Consider the following 18,234-nt stretch of genomic DNA (forward strand, 5'->3'; position numbering starts at 1 on the left):
CTGTGAAGACTGCATCTGTTGTTAAAAAGGATAAGCCAACATGAAGATCAGAGAGCTGTCTATGGGAGAAAAGCAAGTCATTTTGAAGCTAGGAAAAGAGGGAAAAAGAATCAGAGGCATTGTACAAACATTGGAGCATAGCCACTACAACAATATGGAATATCCTGAAAAAGAAAGAAACCACTGGTGTACTGAGCAGCAGACACCGAATGGATCGGCCAAGGACAACAACAGCAGCTGATGACAGAAACATTGTGAGAGCTATGAAGGAACCCAACAAAACAACAGTTAGTGACATCAACAACAACCTCCACAGGGTAGGGGTGAAGGTCTCAGACACTTTGAGAGCAGAAACACAGGCCATACCACTTGATGCAGTTACTGCAAGCAAGGGATGCGCATCAAATATTAAGTGTTATTTATTTTAACTTACTTCAAGACTTGTCTGTTCCTATACATTTCCTTTTTCCAGGAAATAAAAGTTGAACTTTCATCTCATATCCATTGTTTGATCTCAAACCCAAATGTTTTTGGTGTATAGCACAAACAAATGAATCGGCTGTTCCAATAGTTTCAGAAGGAACTCTATATTAGCAGTTTAAAACAGCATTGAGTACAACGTGGGCCGTTTAAACTTTTCAGCCTTGAAAATCATCAAGAAAGGGGACTGTATATAAGGAAAAGCACCTGATAGCCATTGTGAAATCTGTAAAGTGATGCTTTGGGCCTGATTTGTTGGTGGTGGGGGAGGCGGTGACTAATGTTATCTGTAGTAGAGCCAATACGTTTGCAGGAAATAAAGCACTCCTTAAGAAAAATATTGTTTTATACAGAATCCCCGTATGTTTAAGATCATGACATGATTTAATAAGTGGTGCGCATTTGCACGATGGGTGCCAATACTTTTGGAGCTACCGGTCTGACTCACCGGTATATACCCAGCTGGCAGAAGGTGTGTAAGCTGTAGGCTTGTTTCAGTCAGCTCCTCTTGACCAAGTGCAACATCAAACTCCATCTCTCTTCCTCCACATTCTGCCACCTCACACAGCAAGGCAGAGACAGCACAGGCTGCACACACACACACACACACACACACACACACACACACACACAGAGTTCTGATTATTACTACTTACATTATCAAATATGTCTCCTTTACCACTGTTCATCCCTCATTCCTATTGAAGGGGGTGTGGCTTATGAGACAGTCCCAGTGAAGGAGGTGTGGCCTTTGTGTCTCAGTCATAGTGAAGGAGGTGTGTCCTGTGTCTCAGTCAAAGTGAAGGAGGTGTGGCCTCTGAACTTTGCATGTTACTGGATTATGTTTGTGGATTACTGTTTGGATTTACCTGCCTGTGTGTCTCTCAATAAAACTGTTCATACTGCACTTGCATCCTACCTTATCTCCGTTGCGTCACGAAATGTGACAGAATATTCTGCCGTAACATGGATGCAGCAGGAAGACAGGGCAGACATCACGCTACAATGGGAGTAGCAGGACAATACCTTATCGGGAAACGTTCCGATTACTGACCTCACATTTCTTGTCCGTGCAGTTCCCTCAACGGTACGCCGTTGAACTGCCGCCAGAGACAGCGGGATTGAGCAGCTACCCGCAGGAGTTCCTCTTCAGCTGCCAGGAATATTTCTGCAGCCTGGCGTATCCCAAGCCTACTAAGAGACAGTGGATCGGGTTCTTGGTGTCCAGGTTTTGCGGTCCGGCCCGTGACTGGGCGGAGCAGCTGGTGAGCACTGAGTCCTCTGCCCTCCAGGATGTCACTCAATTTGCAGAACTTTTTATGGAGGAGTTCACGCAGCCAGGGCAGCTTCATGGTCTGGATTTACTGGGGTGGAGAGTCAATGGACAGCCCCAGCCTGACCTGCCCTTTAACCTCTATTATGAGAGGATTGACAGGTCAGCCTCCACCGATCTGCTTCAGGTTCCAGCCAACGTGGTGGAGGTGGCACCGACATGCATGTCTGAGGGCTGCAGGAGGGAGACCAAGCTACAATGCCCTACCTGCAAAAAACTGGGTCTCCAGGAAGCATTCTACTGCTCTCATGAATGCTTCAAGAGCAGCTGGCGGGAGCATAAGAAACTCCACCGGAGAGCCCGTGCAGAGATCCAGCCCAGGGTCAACAGGGTGACCTCGGAGCTCCCGTCGGAGGTCTCAGCACCCGAGCCCCAGCCGGAGGTGAACCTGGCGACCTCAGAGCTCGAACCTGAGACCCACGAGGAGGTCTCACCCGCCGAGCTCCAGCCAGAGGTCCACATGGCGGCCTCAGAGCTCCAGCACGAGACCTATGGGGAGGTCTCAGCTCCGGAGCTCCAGCCTGAGGTTAACCTGGCGACCTCAGAGCTCGAACCTGAGACACACGAGGTGGGCTCACCTGCCGAGCGGGTCAACAGGGAGGCCCCAGCATCAGAGCCCCAGCCGGAGGTTCAGGAGTGGGTCTCAGCTCCACAGATCCACTGCAAAGCCCAGTTACTGTCCCAAGTGTCTCTTAACCCGGACAACCAAGCCCTGCTCAAGCCCAAGTCTACCGACACGGCCGACCAAGTTCTGCTCACACCCGAGTCTACTGATATGGCCGACCAAGTTCTGCTCAAGCCCGAGTCTACCGACACGGCCGACCAAGTTCTGTCATGAGTTCCCCTTTAAGCAGCGCGCTGTGGAGCATGTGAGCGCGCGTGCACGAGCAGGTGCGCGAGCACCTGCTTTTCCCTTGTTGACAATCGTGACATTTCGACACGTGCATTTGTTATGTTTCTGTTATGTCTCCTCCCCGTTCTGTCATTGGTTGTTGTTTCATGTGTGTCTGAATCGCCCTCAGCCATTACGAGGCTGATTATGTTTGTATATATACCGCGCGCCTCCCAGCACACAGCGCGGAATATTGAGTTGTAGTAGATTAGTTGAGTGTCCTTACGATAGAGAACCAAAGTCACAGTTCATAGTTTCATGGTTCAATTCATAGTCATAGTTCATGTCATGTTTCATGTTTAGGTTCGTTAGTTTAGTTCACGCTGGTTTCTCCGCCCCCAGTCCCGCGCTATAGTTCATGTTCATGAGAAAGAAAGAAAAAAGAAACATCCACCCAGTGTTTAAAAAACAAAAAATTAAAAATAGAATGTAAATATATAACTGGAGCTTCTGTCAGCATTAGTATAAGACTTAATGTAGTGCACCTACTTATTTTAACTTGGTATGTGTTTGGAAAAAATCAAAAAGCTTAAAAAAAAAAAAAAAAAAAGGGGCTGGATTGTAAAATTTAAAAAGAAAAAAGAAATTGTGCAGTCCATGGATTATTGCTCTGAAGATAAACAAGAAAAAGAAAAAAGAAGGCACCTATCATGGTGGTCTTTCCCTGATTCAGGATCTGAGGAGATGAAGGAGAGAACAGAACAGACCCAGCACAGAGAAAGGAGAGTCACATTCAAGGGAGAAAAAGCACAGGGAGAAGGCTGGATGAGGTGCACTGTGGGAAGACACGATGGGGACTGGGTCATCTTGGAGGAAAACAAAGCGGTCACACAGATGTAGTCACTCGGTCCACAGTGTTATTGACCTCGTTTTTGTTGGAGTCCAGGCCTTTGGCAGCGTTCAGACCGTTGCGGAGATTCTCCACCACCTTCTTCATGCTCCTCAGCTCTCCGGGGTGCGGCGTGGCCCGTCGCAACAGCGTCCCCTATGACAGAGGAAAAGAAATAAAGAAAACAAGACCATCATTGGAGATACACAAGCTATAGTTATAGACACCTAGTTATTGCTATTCATCACATTCGATCCATCACCGTTATAAAACGGCTTCTTTCCCACGCTGGTCCTGTTACTCGGTTATTGATGAATCATTCATTCCTGGCAATAGTTGAGCGTACATATTTGCTGGTCTATGGTCTGTTTTGTACTGTGTTATCTTTAATTTTTTTTGTGGAGTCACCGAGTTGTCAAGTTATTATTCTGACAGGGTCATGTGATTAGCACGGCAACAGCTGGACTACATTCCGCTAACAATAATAATAATAATAATAATAATAATAATAATAAAGCTAAATGATGAGTGTAGGCACAAGGTCCGTGTATTTAATAACAGAAAGGCTAACTTAGTGCATATTCTGTATTTATAACCTATAGTATCACTATACATACACTCACTGGCCACTTTAAGACAAACACCTGTACAGCTGCACAGCTGTGCAATTATCCAATCAGACAATCATGTGGCAGCAGCACAGTGCATAAAATCATGCAGATATACATCAACGGCTTCAGGAAATGTTCACATCAAACATCTGAATAGGGGGAAAATGTGCTCTCGGTGACTCGGTGGCATGGTTGCTGGTGCCAGACGGGTATTTGCGTATTTCAGAAGCTACTGATCTGCTTGGAATTTCACAGCCTCCTGAGTTTATTCAAGATGGTGCAAAAAACCATCGAGTGGCGGAACTAAGAGTGGAAACGGCTTGTTGATGAGCGAGATCAAAAGAGAGCTCGATAGCTAGACTGGGTCGAGCCGAGAAGAAGGCTACCATAAAATGGAAAAAAACAAAAAAAAAAAACATGCCGAACCTGAGAAGACGTCCACATTTTATCTACATGATTTCATGTATTGGATAACTGCATGAATGAGCAGGGATATACCAATGAGTGTATAAATCTGTACTGTACTATTAGAAAACCATTTAAACAATTCTCACAGGTCCCGGTCACATAGCAATACAGGTTTCTGCTCTACTCTTTTCTTACAACAGTGATTCATTCATCACAGAACAGGACAGGGCTATGTTTACAGAACAAGGCCATTTGAATGACTTTACTCCCAACTCTCAGTGTACCACGCCAAGTACAGAATAAAACACCACAGGTGTGCTGTTCCAGATAAATAATCAACGACAGTGACTGAAGGCGAAGTAAGCCCCTAAAGCAAGGTCATAGCTTTAATTACGGATCCAAAATCAGACTCTTAGAGGGCTTTCGCACTGGCAGCTCAGTCTGAGCGTGGTTTGTGTGTAATGTGAAAGCTGTCACGTGGACCGGGAAGCACAGCGCGGTACCGGACCTGAGACTACCTGAAGGAGGTGGTCCTAGTTCGGTTGTTTTGGAACCGAGCCACGATTCCAGTGAATATGAACGCAAATCGTACTCCGTTCCGCGCTTATTCAGGAAGTAAAGTAACCTGCGCATGCATTTTAGCTGAGGACGGCATCATTACGACGTAGTCTCCACAACACATGTGTACCATGAGCGGCAGGGGAATTTGTGGGACACAGAAGAGGTCCACTGCTGCGCATAATATCTGTTGCACCTGCGTTCGAGTGAGTCTGAAACCAGACCAACGGGGGGAACAATCGCACTCGGATTTGGACCGCAGCAAACATGACCCGTGTGACAACTATCGTACTCAAAGGCTACCTTATGCTTTATATTCTAATTTTATTAGTTCCCAAGTGTGGTTCATACCACCAGGGTCACTCCCTGTATTAACAAAGATGAACTGTCAGGAATTTCTTGCCGTTGGATTTTGTGTTTATATACTCCGTTATTTTGCTATTTACTGAATGCACTTCATTCATTTAGTCGGGTTTCCAAAAATTCTGACAATCCTGACTCGGCAACCTACAGAGTAATGTCCGAAATCCACAGGCGTGAAAGTTTCCTCACTCAAACTCAGGATTCTGACACTCTGACATAAGCGTTTGCACATTTGCATTTTAATTAATGATACAGTAAACACGTGCATCAAAACCAATCTTATAAATTAGATGGTAGCAGTAGTAATATAATAGTAATAGTAATAATAGTCCGAGTTGTTATTTCAGTTTAACACACACACGCGCAAACACACACACGCGCACACACACACACACGGAAGCTCAATCAGGTGATACAGAGTCCAGCATTTCACAATTCTCTCACCTGTTCATCGTCGTCATCGAGGAATCGGATGGTGCTCATTCTATTCGTGGCTCTGTTGTCCCACGTGTCATCAGCCACGTCGTTCACGAGACTCTCCAGAGTGCCATAGCGTACCAGGTTATCAGAACCTACATATACACACACACACATTCCACTATCACGTCTCACCTCACCATTCCCAAAATATTTTCCCAAAGCTGAAGGTTAAGCCAAAATAAAGTAACCTCAACTGAAGAGTTCACCTGCGATACCCAGCAAGTAAACAACGTCAGATTAGGGCTCAGATTATACTCGACTTGTATAAACCCGGACTTATTTAGAGGCTTTGTGCATGAGTGTCTGTGCTCCTGCTCGGTCTCCGTCTCTCCCTCCCTCCTCCCCTCAGTGACCTAGCTTCCATGGGTTTTCCACCCTCATCGGTCCGTGTCACCACAAATGATCATAATCCCTCGGCCTAAACAAGAAAACACAGCTGCTACTCAGAAGAGGTTAAGAATGACAAACTTTCTATTCGTCTTTATCGACACTACGTTTACATTCGTAGGCAAAAATATATATAGATATACAAAATTAATTCTGGTGCACTCTCAGTGCACAGCAGTGGATGTGATGCCACTTGCCACTGTGGTTAGTGCTTAATAGCGACGAGTGTGGTTAGGCAGAGATAAGCTTCTTTAAGCCATGCAATCCAGCGGGTGGACATAAAACAGCTCAGGTGCAGAGAGAGAAAGTGACAGATTTTAGGCTCTGTCTGCTTATCAAACATTCCAAAAAAATGTATTCTTCTTCTATAAGAATGTGTGCTAGACAGGCACAGAGCAAATTAAAATCCTACAAGCCATGCCGTTTAGGGCTCACGTTGAGCAGAGACCTTCTCAAACACAGGAATTCATACATACGGAGTGCTAATGTTTGCATACGCATAGGACAAAATAGCGAAAACAAAGAAATATAGATGATATGGGGGGAAACATTTCGTGAGTTGTTTTTCTTCATTATCAAAAAAAAAAAGAAATGATCAAATGAACTATTTTAAGAATGAATAAGAAGAACTCAGGGTTGCCTCCACCACCACCAAGTCTAGTCCATTCCTTTAGTCTCATTACTAATCTGTATGTCTCAAACTCAAATACCCTTAAAATACATGCCTCAAAAAGCAAGAAAGCTATTGAAGAAAAACTATTTCTGACATTTGACCTTGTTTGGATCAACTCTAAAATCTAATATCAGTTCATCTTCTGTGTACAGTCACGATTCTATAAAATCCTACAAAACATACTACCTCCACCACCTAGTGGCTTTTAATTCCCTCAGTTGTAATATATTGGCTGCCTTGCAGTTCTCCCTGTAGTTCTGGCCTTGTTTCCCACTGAAGTTAAGCAAGGTTGAGCCTGGCCAGTACCTGGATGGGAGAGCTACTGGGCAAAACTAAGGCTGCTGCTGGAAGTGGTATTAGTGAGGCCAGCAGGGGGCGCTCACCCTGTGGTCTGTGTGGGGCCTAATGCCCCGGTATAGTGAGGAGGGATACTATACTGTAAAAACAGCACAGTCTTTTGGATGAGATGTTAAACCGAGGTCCTGACTCTCTGTGGTCATTAAATATCCCAGGACACTTCTCGTAAAGGAGTAGGGGTATAACCCTGGTGTCCTGGTGAAATTCCCCCACTGGCCCTTCTCCATCATGGCCCCCTAATAATCCCTGAAAACCCCTGTGACCTGAAAATGACTCCAGTTTAAACAATGTATTCTTGAGTCATATTGAATTCATGCAACTGCACCTGCCAAACATGTTCGTATGCAAGTGTGGGAAGTAGATTTATTTATTTATTTTTTACATACAAGTCAGCGTGACTATGAATGCCAACTCTGATCACAATGAAAAGTTGCAGGGAAATAATAATGGCTTTTGCTGGGTCATTCATATCTGCATTAGCATTATGTGCAACATGCTTATGTTACTTAAAATATGCCAAACCCAATTTACATGCCACTTACTGCTGTGTTGTACCCATTAGTATGTTTAGACAGAACAAATGTTATAGGTGTGTTTATATATTTTCTATATTTGTATACAGGGTCCTGATCTGCCTTTTCAAATATCAGTGCCCCCTGTATATTTGGGGAACAAATGGTACCTAATTTGGAGTTGAATTATTCTGGGATTTACCCCTAACAACTCAGGCTTACAACTGCCTAACCTGTTTCCAGACAAATCAAAAACATGCAGCTCTGTAGCCTGTGAAATTTCAGGGATGCGCGTCAGACGGTTGTCCCTCACACACAGCACATTCAGACTGCTGCAGCCTCCTATCTGTGAAAATGGAAAAAAATAGATGCACATAAACATGTCAGAAGTAATAGCTCTAGAGAGGAAAGCATTATTACAGGAGCTTGGGAGTTGAGTGGAATAATATGGGGGAAATCAGTCACGACCAGGAATTAATCTCTTACGGCTCTAAATGTTCAGGTTCTTGAGAATCCCGGGCTATTATTAATACAGTCCTGAAAGAAAAACTGGAGAAAGCACAGGTGGCAGACATTTGTTTGTCTTGATATGCGATCTATTTTACAATTGAACAAAAGGATGGATAAAAGAATGCACGCGTGAAAAACAGCACCCCTGTAACACATGCAAGTCTCGGTGTGGGATCTATACGCTGCTAATGGGGCTGACAGCGGGGCCTAATTTTAAAAGCAATTAGTGGTGATCTATAGCATGGCATTAATGGACAGCCAGACAGTGACAAATCTACCTTCCAGTGACTGAGCCTGATATTATATTATATACACAGAGAATATAAACAGTAGGTACACCTGTAACCCGATCTCAACATAATAACACAGCAGAAATACATAGAGATACGTGTTCAACACTCATTTCCGTTACCTGTAAGGTGGGGAAACTTCTGTCTAAGACTGGGCAGAACAAGCAAACAACACATCTCATCAAATAAAATGTATTATAAAAGTAGGTCAGGAGTGTTAAGAAGATTTAAATGCATTGCATCTTACACCACCACACCTTGTACTTGAAAAAGTATCATCTTGGGGCTGCGTAGCTGCAGACCGGTCAGAGTGCCCATGCTGACCCCTGTCCACTGCCGAAAGCACCCATAATGGGCTCATGAGCATTAGAACCGGACCATGGAGCAATAGAAGAAGGTGACCTGGGTTCATGAATCACATTTTCTTTTACATCATGTGGATGGCCAAGTGCGTGTGTGTCGTTTATCTGGGGAAGAGATGGCACCAGGATACACTATGGAAAGAAGGCAAGCCGGCGGAGGCAGTGTGATGCTCTGGGCAATGTTCTGCTGGGAAACCTTGGGTCTTGGCATTCATATGGACGTTAATTTAACATGCACGACCAACCTAAACATTGTTGAAGACCAAGTACACACCTTCATGGCAACAATATTCCCTAATGGCAGTGGATTCTTTCAGCAGGATAATGAGCCCTGCTACATTGCAAAAATGGTTCAGGAACGGTTTGAGGAACATGACAAAGAGTTTAAGGTGTTGACTTGGCTCCAAATTCCCCAGACCTCAATCCGATCAAGAATCTGTGGGATGTGCTGGACAAACAAGTCCAATCCATGGCAGCCCCATCTCGCAACTTACAGGACTTAAAGGATCTGGTTGAGAGTTCCCAAAAGCAGAAATTAGTGAATATATTAATCAACTAGTTGACTAGTCTATGAAACCCTGTCCGATATACTCAAATTTTGCAAGTTAATATTCTTTCATATAAAAAAACCCAACAACACAGGCAGACAGCTGTTATTTTAAGCTAAAATGTTTAAAACTAAAAGGTACCTGGTACTGTTTTTGATAACAGAGACAATGTTGACTACAAACTTTGTCAGTCAATGTTAAAACAGTTGAATCTCAAATGTCATATGTCGAGTAGAGTTTATGCTTTACAACTCCATTATGTTTGGGAAGTGGAAGCTCAGTGATTAAGACATTGGACTTCTGATCGGAAGATCGTGAGTTCAAATCCCAGCGCCGCCAAGCTGCCACTGCTCAAGGGCCCACCAAGGCACTTAACCTTCAACTGCTCAGACATATAAATGAGATACATGTAAGTCGCTCTGAATAAGCACGTTTGCCAAATGCCATAAAAGTCAAGTGTAAATGTAGCCTATGTCCTTTGTACAGGAAGCCATCTGGCCCTCATAGCGCCAACTAAAAGACGTCAGATTTGATGTGTTTACGAAATGTAAAAACGAAAATCTAAATATCAGCAACAAGAAAATATCCCTGTGAGTGAATAAATCAAAATGAATCTGAAACGTGTGTGATGAATTTGTGACGTTTCCGTTTATATCCATAAGAAAAGCTGCATTTGAAGAGTTACGCCGACAGATAATCTCACTATAGTGACGAGAAAAGAAATATAGTGCTTTATTCCCAGAATGGCGATTATCTGTAGGTACTCCTTCTGCCATCTTATTGGACATGTGACTAATGTGACTAGTCATGCATACTGATCTACTTTCTTAATCTTATGCCTCTGGCATTTGGGCTTGTGGTCAGTAACACAGCTTGGCCTTTCAGAAAGCCTTAATCTTCTGCTACAAACATTAAAAAATGTTTTTAAATGATCCCACCCACTGAAAATCAGACTGTGATGATCTGTTTTCACTGGCTGGTAGTTAATTCTTTGTTTAGTGTTTTGAGATGCCATGTAATCAACCATGTAATGAGATGATTACTGCAGTACCTGCAAAGAGCAAACAGCAAACACATCCGGTTGAGAATTCACTGTAAATGGCTGTTAAGCCCACCCGCGGGCCAGAATGGTGAACGTAAACTTGTGGAGCGTAAACAAAAACTTTTAAAGCGTAAATGAAAACTCTGGCAGCGCATTCATGAACCGTGATTAGCCAAAAGGAAGCTTAGAAAACCATGAATTACTTGAAGACCATGTTATGTTTTGGCCTTTTTCTCTCTCATTGTATATTTTTGTTTATTTCTTGAGAAGTTATGTTCAATAATTTTGGCACAAATTTAATTCTATACTGACAGGGCCATTTGAAGATATTGATCTGAAGCCATTCCTTTGTTGACTTGGATGTGCACTTTGGGTCGTTATTGTACATGAACGCAAACATTCTTTTTCTCATCTTCAGTTGCCTAACAGTGTCCCAAAGTAGACTGGTGTTAGGATCTACCCATGATTCCCTCTATCTAGACTAGAGTCCTAGTTCCTGCTGAAGAGAAACAGCCCCATAGTACGATGCTGCCACCACCATGCATTTTCATTTTCTTTTTCCATAAAATGATGAGATTTGTGTTTCCACTTAAGGCTAGAAAAAGATCTGACACGTTATCTTGACACTATTTTAACAGGAGTGTGTAGACTTTTTATAGCCACGGTAGGTTGGTATAGGTGTGTGGCACGCACCACACATGCTGTTCCTGGCTTGAAATGCTACGGATTATAATATTCATAATCGAAACAGTACATGATCTATACTTCAGCCTGTACTGTGCTGAAGCAAAAAAAAAGCGTTCTTAAGTTTAAAAAAATAATAATAAAATTAAATGTTCTAACTGCCACTGAGCACAAGCGAACATATCAATGAAACTTAAGAACCTTATTTGATCATATGCAAAGTCATGTCATTCCTGAGGTAAAACAGGAATAATGCTTTGAAGTGCTTTCTTGCTTGTCCGTTATTAAAATCATCCAGTCATTTTCAGGTTTCAGGTCTGTGCTTCATGCTGGCACTTTCAAGTAACTTTGTAGGCCGAAAGCGATCGCCGCTGGAAACAGGTATGTGGAGTATCACTTCAGATATGGAACTGTTCTGCCGCTGACACTAATTAAGTGTCCGCGGATTTCTATGAAACCGGACTTTTCTTCATGAAGTTAAAAATAAATAGAAAATTGTGCTTGTGCAGAGTTTCGGCAAAAAGAAATTATTCATGCTGTTTGGAAATACAGCGTTATACAGTAAATATATTAGTGTTTAATATAAACAGAATATATAATATATATTATATATATATATATATATATATATATATATATATATATATATAAATATATATATATATATATATATATATATATATATATAATATATATATATATATAAATAATATATATATATATAATATATATATATATATATAAAGTCGATACCACGGTGTGGTATAAAAATAAAATAAAAAAATTTAATTAAAAACTCTCCTGGAGGACATCCTCCTCTGGCTGATACTGGCAGAGAGAGAGAGAGAGAGAGAGAGAGAGAGAGAGAGAGAGAGAGAGAGAGAGGGATTTTAGTTATCCTAAACGTGCGCACACACACCCCTTATACTCTGAATGCAAGCATTAGTTTAAATTCACTGATACGGTGGCAGGATAAAAAGATTTATTAAAAGCATGAACATGTGAATAATTATTAGTGACATGAGGCTACATTTAGCTGACAGGACACGGGCTGAATGGAGATGCATGGTGGTCCATTAGGAGGTAGTTTATAACATTGCAATGCATGAGCATCATTAACAAATAGAGAGAGATAGAGGGGGGAGACAGAGGGAGAGAGAGAGAGAGAAAGAGAGAGAGAGTGGGGAGAGGGGAAGAGAGAGAGAGAGAAGGAGAGAGTGGGGAGAGGGGGGAGAGAGAGAGAGAGAAAGAGAGAGTGGGGGAGAGGGGAAGAGAGGGGGGAGAGAGAGAGAGAGAGAGAGAAGGAGAGAGTGGGGAGAGAGAGGGAGAGAGAGAGAGAAAGAGAGTGGGGGAGAGAGAGAGAGAGAGAGAGAGTGGGGAGAGGGGGAAGAGAGACTTTTGACTTTTAAACTCACTTTATTTACCAATTGTTTAGGGAAAACAGAAAGTATCACTCATTCAAAAGGAAAGAGGATCTACGCATTTAAACATGGAGGTGAAGAATGGTTAAATTAATAAAGACAATCACCAATTCCCCATCATCCGTTATAGAAAACAAACCCATGTTTGCGCACCATGTCTTTTCGAACATTTCCACATTGTCATTCATTATATGGAATTCGTGTTCAAGTTTAATCCGTGACTCTATTAGAGCTTTTAATAAGTTCACGGTGTTGATTTCTCTTCCTTCCGATTTTAGTCTATAGGATTTCCAGATGGCTACTTTTGCCTGTCCAACTAGAAAGTTGATCAAAGTACATCGTTCTCTGCGTGAACGGGAATATTTACAACCTAAAATAAACATTGCTTTAGAAAAGGGTGACCCGAGATTGTTAATTATTCTGTCCAGTGTATTCAAAAGAGGGTCCAGTCTGTGGCAGTCGCAGAAGCAGTGGAACACAGTGTCTGGTAGTCCACAGAACCTGCAGAGGGGAGAGTCCGTGAGGTTACACTTAAACAGGAAGGTATTGGTCGGCATCGCGGAGTGAAGAACTCGCCACTGTAGGTCTCCAGATCGCTTTGGTAGGGGACTCTTATAGAGCAGCCTCCACATAGGGGACTGAGACGGAGGAGTGGATAGGTGTATTCTCCACTTTCTGCCTGTCTGTCCTTTGAGCTCTCTTGAAAGTTCGTTTTTTATGCAGAAGTTGTACAATTGGTCTTTTGTTATCATTGAAAAGGGGACGTTTCTAAGTCTTGCGTACGAGAGAAGTTGGCCTGTGCCATCGTCGTCTGGAGCTTCGCAGGGAGTTATGTACAACTCTGGAAAGGACGTTTGATCAGGATCTCCAGCCATGTAGTTGTTTATGGACGTCAGTAGGGGTGTGGGGAACAAAGCCTTCAAAGTCCTTACCACATTCCCCACAATCCTCTCTGACCTGCCTCCAATCTCTTTGGAAAGTTGGTATACTTGTATCCACTCTCGCTTATCCTGGTCAATAAGATCTCCCACCTTGGCTACTCCTGCTGAGATGAAAGCAGTAATCTCGCTTCTAGACTCAGTTTGTTCAGGGAACCAGGTGTTGTAAAAGAGTGGTTCGTTCAGACCATAATGATCTTTCCGTTGCGTTCTAAGCTGAGACCAGATTTTAAAAACTGTTCCATAATAGTGACTGACAGGCACGGCCTTTGTGACACTATTGGACATTAAGAACATCTGTCCGTCGAGTCCCATTCTTCCCGCAAACCTCAGTACTGCAAGCCCAAAACTAACCCATGGTACAGTACTTGGACAGTACAACAGTTTCTGAGCAGTTTGTAGTCTCAGGGCCTTCACCTTGGACTGAAGATGGATCAGACTTTGCCCCCCTCACACACCGGTAAACTCAGTGCGCCGGATGGTATCCAATGGTGACCGCTCCAGACAAAGTCCACAAAGCACTTCTGAAGTTGGTGTAAGAGTTCTTGAGGTGGGTCTAGTACTGTCAGACGGTGCCATAGCATCGAGGCAGCAAAGTTGTTTATCACTAGGACTCTGCCCCTGTAGGACAGCTGTAATTGAATCCATCTCCATCTATTTAGCTTTTCAGTAACCTTACTGGTCAATCCATCCAGTTCTTCTGCATATATCGATCTGTGCCAAAGAAGATCCCAAGTATTCTCACTCCCTCTTTGCTCCATGAACAGTCCTGTGGGAGGTGAGGTATATTCTCCTCCTGCCATTGGCCTAGGAGCAAGGCATCAGTTTTGTTCCAGTTTACGCGTGCAGATGATGCTCTCTGAAAGACATCGAGGCTAGAAACCATATGACCGATGTCATCCTCAGATCTGATTACCACCGTCACATCATCAGCGTATGCTGTGAGTTTGATTATGGTCACATCAGATAGATCAAGGCTTAACACTGAAAACCCTTGCAGGTTTTCTCGCAGGCGTCTTAGCAGGGGCTCGATGGAGAGAGCGTACAGCAGACCAGACAGGCTACAGCCTTGTCGAACACCTCTGTGCACGGGAAACGTTCTTGTTAGTGTTCCATTTATTTTCAGCATGCTGTACACATCAGTGTACAGCAGCCTAATCCATGAGATGAAGCGTCCACCAATGCCAAAAGCTGTTAGGGTCTTAAAGAGATAGCCATGATCTACTCTGTCAAAGGCCTTCTCTTTGGTCTAGTGACACTAGTCCCATCTCTGCCTTATATAGCTCTGTGAGGTGTAACAGGTCTCGCACCAGAAAAAGGTTGTTAAAGATTGAGCGTCCTGGGATGGCAGTATGACTGGTCTTCATGTACTATTGTGGCCAAAAATCTTTTAAGGCGGTTGTTAGTGCCTTCGAAAAGATTTTATAGTCTGTCCCAAGGAGAGACACAGGACGCCAGTTCTTTAAGCTACCAAGGTCTCCTTTTTTGGGTAGCAGAGTAATTACAGCTCTCCTACAGCTGAGGGGTAAAACTTTTGATTCCATACATCTGAGTATGACAAAGTGCAGGTCTGGGCCAATCAAAGGCCAGAATGTTTTATAAAATTCAGAGGTCAATCCATCCAGCCCCGGTGACTTTCCGTTTGACAGCTGGTGAGCAGCCGTACTGAGCTCTTCAAGCGAGAGTGATTCCTCGAGTTCATTCCTCTCACACTCACTCAGCTGCGGTAGTCCACTCAGGAGTTCTTCAATTGCTTCGGGATCACATGGCTGGCTGTTGTACAGTTTCTCGTAAAAAGATAACGCTTGTAGAGTGATGTCATCTTTGTCGGTGGTTTCTTGTCCATTGGGCAGTTTCAAGTGGAGATGGACTTCTTTTCTCTGGTTTTTTCTCCAGCGCGAAGAAGAAAGATGTAGATGAGTCCATTTTATTATATTGTATAAACTTAGCCCGCACCATGGCACCTTGATCTCTCTCTTCATACAAGTTTTTCAGAAGAATTTTGTTCTTCTCCAGCGTTACTTTTGTTCCTGTTTCTTCTTCTCCGCTTATTGAGCTGCTGAGTTTCAGTATTTCCTTTTCAAGAAAGTTGATCTTTTCCTTGATTTCTCTGATGCTATTTTCCGTGTATTGTTGGCAGAAGATCTGAACCTGAACTTTGCCAGTGTCCCCACCACTGGTTTACTGATGTATACTGAACCTTTCTCTCTCTCCAAGACTTCCAGAAAAGTGTAAAGGCGTGAATAAAGTGATGATCCTGCAATAACCTGTTGTTAAAGTGCCAGTGATGTTGACGGGAAGTGCTCAGTGTGGTAGTGACAGCGACAGAAATGTAATGATGATCAGAAAGATGAGTGGGATGAATATAACAGTTATAAAATCTGCCTCTGTTGAATTTTTGAGTATAAAGTCTATCGAGTCTTGCTGCAAGAATCTTTCCGGGAGTTGATTTTAGCCAAGTATACTGCCTGTCTGTGGGTAGAGTTTCTCTCCACACGTCTACTAAATTATGGTTTTGTACCACGGTTCTAAGTGCTTCTGCTGAGCGAGGATGAGGTTCGTCATGATTCCGATCTACACTCTGATTCAAAGTGCAGTTGAAATCTCCAGCTAAAACGATGATCCTTTCTTGAGGGATATCTGAGATGGCTTTATCCAAAAGATTAAAGAAACTGACGCGTTCCGTGCCAATGTTGGGAGCGTAAACGTTAATCAAGGAAAGCGAGAGTTCGTGTAGATCAATATCTACTCTCTGCATCCTTCCAGGTATAATTTCTACTGCGTTTATTGCTTGTTCTCGAATATCTGCAGAGAACAATATAGCGACCCCGGCGCTCATGTTTGAGCCATGACTGTGAAAAGCCTGACCTTTCCACTCACTTAACCACTGAGTTTGATTACTGTTGTCTGTATCTGTTTCTTGTAGAAATACTATGTTAGCCTTCTTTAGGAACAGAAAATTAAAAAGACTGAAACGCTTCTCAGCACTACGGCATAGATTAATGTTGAGTGAGCCAATGTTTAGAGAGGCCATGTTTTTTTATTTATTTAAGTTAACATTGCCCCTTCTTTTTGAACTTGTGTGTATCGTCTTTTTCACTTTTAGCATCTTTTTTTTCAGACGGTAGCGTTTTTGTTGGTCAAGTTCTTCAAGGGTGGCATTTTGCATTACTACGTGAACATGACAAATAAAAACGTGAGAGATCGGGAAAGAAGGTTTCAATTTTGAGTTTCTTAACCCCTTTTGTCAGATCTAAAAAGGCATTTATCTGTAATGTGGTAAGCAGCTGAGAACTACTGAAAGTTTTGTGTAGTCTAGCTATCATCCCTGAGGAATCAACGTCCCTCATCAGAGCTACTCCCTGATCTTCGAGCTCGTTTTCTGAGCCATCGCGCTGTGAGCTTCCTAAAGCCGTCTCAGAACAAGTTTCCTGGCATTTCCTCCTCTAGCTCTAGTGAAACGTTAGGATCAGCCTCTGGATGAACAGGCTGTGAGAGCTCCTCACTCCCCGTGAGGTCGGTCTGAGACAGGGACCGAGGCTGTAAGTGCACTTCACTCCCGGTGGGGTTTGTCTGAAGATTGGGACCGAGGTTGTGGGGGAGGAGGTTCTTGCTTTTTTACAGTTTTTTCCGTTTAACGCTGGGGTTACGCTGTGGAGCCGGATCCGCGGCTGTGGCCCGTTGGGGTTTCAGCAGCGTTGTCAGTGTTAGGTGTGACACCTGTCTCGGGTTGGTTAGTGGGAGATTCTGCCTCGAGTTGTTCGGTAGGACTCGTCACCGGCAGTGCGCGAGCTGTAGACACGCTCGGCTGCCCGGCGCGCGCTGGGTCTGCCGGTGTCTCTACCTGTGTGCTCTCCTGTCTGCCGGACATGTCTGTCTGACATGGCCGTGTTCGCCACACACGAAACATCTTCTGCTCGGAGCTGATGAAGATGGTGTAGTCTTTATTCTCCAGCGTTAGTTGACAGAGAGAGAGCCGGCTCGTGCTGCGTGTTTAGGATCATGTAGGTGAAACGGCGGAAAGACATGACGTGTTAATGTCCGGGTTTTTTAAACCCAACGGAATCATTTTGATCGGTGCTGTTAACTTTCCGTAGCGCTCGAGCACACTTTTTAAAGTTTCATTTTTAATAAAAGAGGCACGTTAGACAGCACGATTTTCTTAGAGACACCGGAGAGTGGAAACACACGAACATACTCATTGTTTACCATTAGCCCCTGTTCAATTAGCGCATCAACCATTTCAACTTCGGCAAGAAAAACCACCACTGCTTTGTTCATCCGAGAAGCTGATCTGATGTTTACACCACCAACCTGATTGCTGAAAGCGGTGAAACTTCTTCCATTGGTACAGAATCATCCAGCGTACATTTACACCCATGTCTCAGGGTCAGACGAGAGAAATCTCCATTTAACTCCATTTTGGAGCGATTCTGCCGACAATAGTCGGCTCACACGCTGTTAACTTCACTAACTCTTACTTTAGAAGAAAAAAAGCTAAATAAAAACCAGAAAAGAAAGTATTTGAAAGCCTACAAACACTCAGACGTGCTCTA

General features: G+C 43.4%; 1 protein-coding gene and 1 pseudogene across 2 annotated transcripts; both read right to left on the reverse strand.

Moving 5' to 3' along the window:
• Nucleotides 1–18,234, reverse strand: part of LOC128604889 (delta(3,5)-Delta(2,4)-dienoyl-CoA isomerase, mitochondrial-like) — a 177,363-nt pseudogene that overhangs the window by 96,997 nt on the left and 62,132 nt on the right.
• LOC128604924 (leucine-rich repeat-containing protein 1-like) lies at nt 930–8,455 on the reverse strand. 2 transcript variants are annotated; one of them, XM_053620048.1, is made up of 3 exons: nt 5,919–8,455; nt 3,571–3,690; nt 930–1,068 (listed from the first exon to the last, which is right to left on the reverse strand). In XM_053620048.1, exons 1-3 carry the CDS (start codon nt 6,066–6,068, stop codon nt 979–981), a joined length of 360 nt encoding a protein of 119 aa, XP_053476023.1. In that variant the 5' UTR covers nt 6,069–8,455; the 3' UTR covers nt 930–978. The 2 variants fall into 2 exon arrangements, with proteins under 2 accessions (XP_053476023.1, XP_053476024.1); XM_053620049.1 differs by lacking the exon at nt 930–1,068 and having other exon boundaries at nt 1,256–3,690.

Source organism: Ictalurus furcatus, unplaced genomic scaffold, assembly GCF_023375685.1.
Source record: "Ictalurus furcatus strain D&B unplaced genomic scaffold, Billie_1.0 scf5, whole genome shotgun sequence".
Taxonomy (NCBI): Eukaryota; Metazoa; Chordata; class Actinopteri; order Siluriformes; family Ictaluridae; genus Ictalurus; species Ictalurus furcatus.